The sequence below is a fragment of the Octopus bimaculoides genome, chromosome 23 (assembly GCF_001194135.2).
Source record: "Octopus bimaculoides isolate UCB-OBI-ISO-001 chromosome 23, ASM119413v2, whole genome shotgun sequence".
Lineage (NCBI taxonomy): Eukaryota > Metazoa > Mollusca > Cephalopoda > Octopoda > Octopodidae > Octopus > Octopus bimaculoides.
This window is the reverse complement of record NC_069003.1, coordinates 7271173-7275678: the sequence shown is the minus strand read 5'-3', so window position 1 is coordinate 7275678 and position 4506 is coordinate 7271173. Positions and strand designations below refer to the sequence as shown.

Genomic DNA, 4506 nt, shown 5'->3' with positions numbered 1-4506 from the left:
TATTATAAAATCTGATAATTAATCATATATTAATTAATATCGATTAATTATCAGGAGGCCAGCACATCTAAAGAATCAAAGAGATTCAGAAATAGTATCTGCAATCTCAGGGGATTAAGGTACATTTTTAAAAAATAACATTTTAAAAAAATAACGTTGACCACTAACGTGGACAATTAATGTGCTAGAAATAGATCACATCTTGTGTCTATTAAGACCTAAATTATTCTCAACATGAAATATAGCAGCATAGCAGCATACCATATTTCTATCACATTTATTTTTTTTAAATATATATATATATATATGTAGAACCCATCAAAAATGATGTGGCTTGTTTCTGTTATTTTTCAGTTATTCTTATTCGTTTTTGCCTTCACTCACTTTTCTTCCTTATTCTTACTCATTCACATCATTATTTCTTTTCTCTCTCTCCAAACATATATATATATATATATATATATATATGGAGAGAGAGAGAGAGAAAGAAAGAGGGGAGCATGCAGGCATGGCTGTTTGCTGTAAGCAGTTTGCTTCTCAGCCATGTGGTTTCAGGTTCAGTTCCACTGCAAAGCACTTTGGTCAGATATCTTCTACTCTGGGCCTGGGCTGACCAAGGTCTTGTGAGTGATCTGTCTATATGGTGACTGTAATAATGATGATGGCGTAGCTCTTTTCATGGAGAATATATAGAAAAATTTAGATAAAGGAAATATTTACAGGAACAGGTACAGCTGTGTGGTGAGAAGTTTGCTTCCTAATCACATGATTCTGGGCTCAATCCCACTGCTTGGCACCTTAGGAAAATGTCTTCTACTATTGCCTTAGGCCAGCCAAAGACTTGTGAGTGGATTTGGTTGATGGAAGCTGAAAAAAGAAAATTGTTATATATATGTATGTATGTGTGTGTTTATCCCCCACCATTGCTTGACAACCAGTGTTGCTGTGTTTATGTCTTGTAACCTAGCAGTCTGGCAAGAGACCAAAGGAATAAGTACTAGGCTTTAAAAAAAAGTCCTGAGGTCAATTTGTTTGACTAAAACCCTTCAGGGTGGTGCCCCAGCATGGTCACAGTCAAATGACTGAAAGAGATGAAAGAAAAAAGATACAAGAAAGAATATGTTGTTTGTTTATTTTTAAATACAGTAACTTAAAGCCTCTTCTTTGAATACGTAAAATTAATCAATAAATTAATGTCTTTTATTTCAGAGCGGCCAATTGGATTTGAAGAATTTTGACCCAGAATTTGTAAAAGAACCAATACCTGGTAAGTTGTGATTCTTTTAATGTTATCTACTAAGATACAAATAACTCCATTCTCCATGCGTATTAGCTCAATCTACATCAAATATTCAAAGATCCACCACTGAATTTATGCTTGTGGCCTTCATCTTTAATCTGAGAGACGATAGCTCTATGGAACCAGGACCAATGATGAATGATTCTATGGGCCTATTAAACGCACCCCAATTCCAGGGAAAAAATAGTTTTAGTATAGTAAAGCATGTAATAGATGTGAAAACAGTCCGATCTTTCTATGTTCTCCACATGGGAATTCATACAATGATGTAAAAAAAAAAGAAAAAATTTTTGTATGGGTGATTTAGCTGTTGTCTTTAGCACATCTCACGACCACCTGATACTTTCTTGTTTCTTTGTCACTGACATGTATTGATTTTTTTCAATATTTTTCTTTTCATAAACTCATTCAATGGAATGATGATGCACTCAGTGGTGGTCCATAGCTGGGATTTAAGCAAAAAATTTGAACTGTCCTGGTTTCAAATTCTGATTTGAAAAAAAAGAATTTGCAAAAGAGTTGAACGTTTAGGATTTAGAAGTGGGGCCGGTTTTAAAAATTAACAAAACTTTTTTTGCATAATCACATGAATTCTCATGTGAAGAACACAAATTCACAAAAAGTTTTTGAAAATTCCAAAAAATATAAAAGTTATGAGAGGTTATGTTAAGGGCTTAAACCAGAATTTCACCTGCCTGTGTTTAAATTAATTTTGAAAGGAATGAGGGATTTAGTAAAATAATTTTGGCATTATTAATCTGTGTGGGCAAACACTGGTTGATAGATCTCCAAAGAAGACCATTTGCGAGAGACGGTTATCAGGGATCCTGATCTATCTTAGAAGACGGTGTTGGATGATAGCTTCAGTGCTGGACAAGGATTCCAGATTATTTTTCTGGTTATTTTACTTAATTTTTGAGAGTGGTCGGGTTCATTTTTAGTATTCTCGTTTGTGAGAGCAATCAACTTTATTTCAGATATTCTCGTTCTAAAAATCATTTCTGGCCAATCATTGAGAGTTGTACAAGTTGGATCCAAGTCTCACCCAGAGACCTCAAGAGACAACAAGTTAGGGTACCATATATTTGGATTTGTACATAGTGTTGTTCTAGAGAATGTTTAAGAAACCATAAGAAAATTATGTGTTTGTTTTAAAATTTGAGATCACATAGACAGTATTTTACGTAGGATATGGGCAGTTCCCATGAGCAGTATCTTTTGAACTTCAGCCATTTTGGGGTTTCCTGGTATCTGAGCTAGGTAGTAATCAGCCCGTTTCGCTTATTATTATTATTATTATTATTATTACAAATGCCTACTTCCATTATGGCTAATGTATTCTTCTTATCTCAGCCCTTTCATGTATTTTCATGTTTTATTCGTTTATGCAGGGTCCGTAGGGAAGTCAGCTGAAGGCAACAAGTTGATTAGTGCAAGTGTCCGAGAAGCAGACGGTGTGTTCGAGGGGTTTTCATATGTTCCTCCTGCTGAGGATGCATTCAACTAAGGACAGGAATGGTGTCCCGCAACGACCTGGAGACTGGAACTACACTGCTTCACTGAAGAAGGAGTACAGAAAGAAAGAATAAATAAAAGAATGAATGAAAAAAAAAAAACAAACAAGAAAATACCAATGGAATCTGATTGCTATGGGTCTATGATTTTCATTGGTGTTGTCTGACTGAAGACTACTGTGTATGAAAATGTCTACAGTTTGGTCTGTAACATATCTAACATGTATATTTTCAGACGAACACAGATTGCAAGAAAGCTGACCAACTGCTCTTCGTCGATTGCTCATATGCACGCACACTCTATACACACATCCAAACACACTCTTCACACACACACACACACACATTCCCACACATTCACATGTGCATACACATACACACATACATCAATTTCCATTCCAATCTGCTCAAATTCCTGTTGTTACTTTCCTCTAGAAGAATGATGAAAGTGATGTTAAGATTTTTGTTGGGTTTTTTTTTTTAATTATTAAAAAAAAATATAATGAGTGGGAACAAAAGATTAAAAAAAAATAAATAAATGAAGATGAAATTACCTCAATGATTTCCAAAGACATATTCTTCAAGAAAACTCCAAAATTCTACTGCAGAATATAATGTGTCATTGCGTTATCTCACATTTTGGCTGTGGTTGTGAAATTCCAGATTTTTTTTTTTTTTATATGGAAGGATTTTTTTGTTACTTTTTACTTTTGTTTTTTTTTTTATGTTCTTTGATATTCCACTCCATCCCCTTTTACCGTTCTACATTTCCTCTGTGTGCGTATGTATAACATATATGTGCATATTTACATGTGTGTATGTATGTATATAAAATTTAATAACAATCAAACAAGCAAAGTAGGTCACATTACTCTGGGTTTCGCGTGAGGCTGATAGACATGTGATGTACAGTTGTTAGATGCACCCGTTTTGGATGCAGGATGCACACTGCATAAATGGTTGCAGAATAAGTTGTCATATATATATATAGTGTGTGTGTGTACACATCTGTATATATCTATGTATGTGTATAACATATATATATAAAAAGAGGGAGAGAGAGGGAGGAGGTAGAGATGCTCACCTGTACACTTTGTCATTAAGATTCTTTAGAAAGACTCACATATAAGTCTGAAGCTTTTACATTACATAAATCTATAGTTTATTTTAATGTGAGATTGTGATACATATACACATACATACACCTGCATATACAAACATAGTGATCCTGGGTTGGGGACATCAAAAGTAAAGACAGCTCTTATATGTTGGGAAGATTATTTTCAATACAGAATAATATAGTAAAAATCCTAGAACAGAAAAAGTAACAATTAGTTTCAGATTGGAAATTTTCTTCAAAACATATTACTGAAATTATTTTGCAACCTTCATCAAGCCACAAAAATCAGTCCAAGTTGATCCAGGATTTTACATATCATTTCTCATTTCCTGATAACCATAATGGTTATTTTGAAAGACTGTGGTTCAAAATGGAATGGTTTTGTGACTTGATGAAGGTCCAAAATATTTTCTGTAAGAGTTTCTGAAAAATTTTGGATGTGAAACAAGTTGTTGCTTTCTTCCCATTCAATGATTTTAATATAGTTTTCTGAATCAATCACACACAGAGGAGTGTGTGTGTTTATGTGTATATATGTGTGTGTATGTATGTATATATATCTATCTATATAT

The 4506-nt window shown here is 33.8% G+C and overlaps 1 protein-coding gene across 1 annotated transcript in view; it reads left to right on the top strand.

Annotated features, from left to right (window-relative positions):
• LOC106869056 (serine/threonine-protein kinase Sgk1) overlaps window positions 1-4493 on the top strand; it is a 21678-nt gene extending 17185 nt beyond the window's left edge. The window contains exons 12-13 of the mRNA XM_014914566.2: window positions 1210-1267; window positions 2692-4493. Coding sequence (XP_014770052.2) covers window positions 1210-1267; window positions 2692-2807 — 174 coding nt within the window. The 3' untranslated portion in view covers window positions 2808-4493. The remainder of the gene's footprint in view (window positions 1-1209; window positions 1268-2691) is intronic.
• Window positions 4494-4506: the final 13 nt, after the last annotated feature.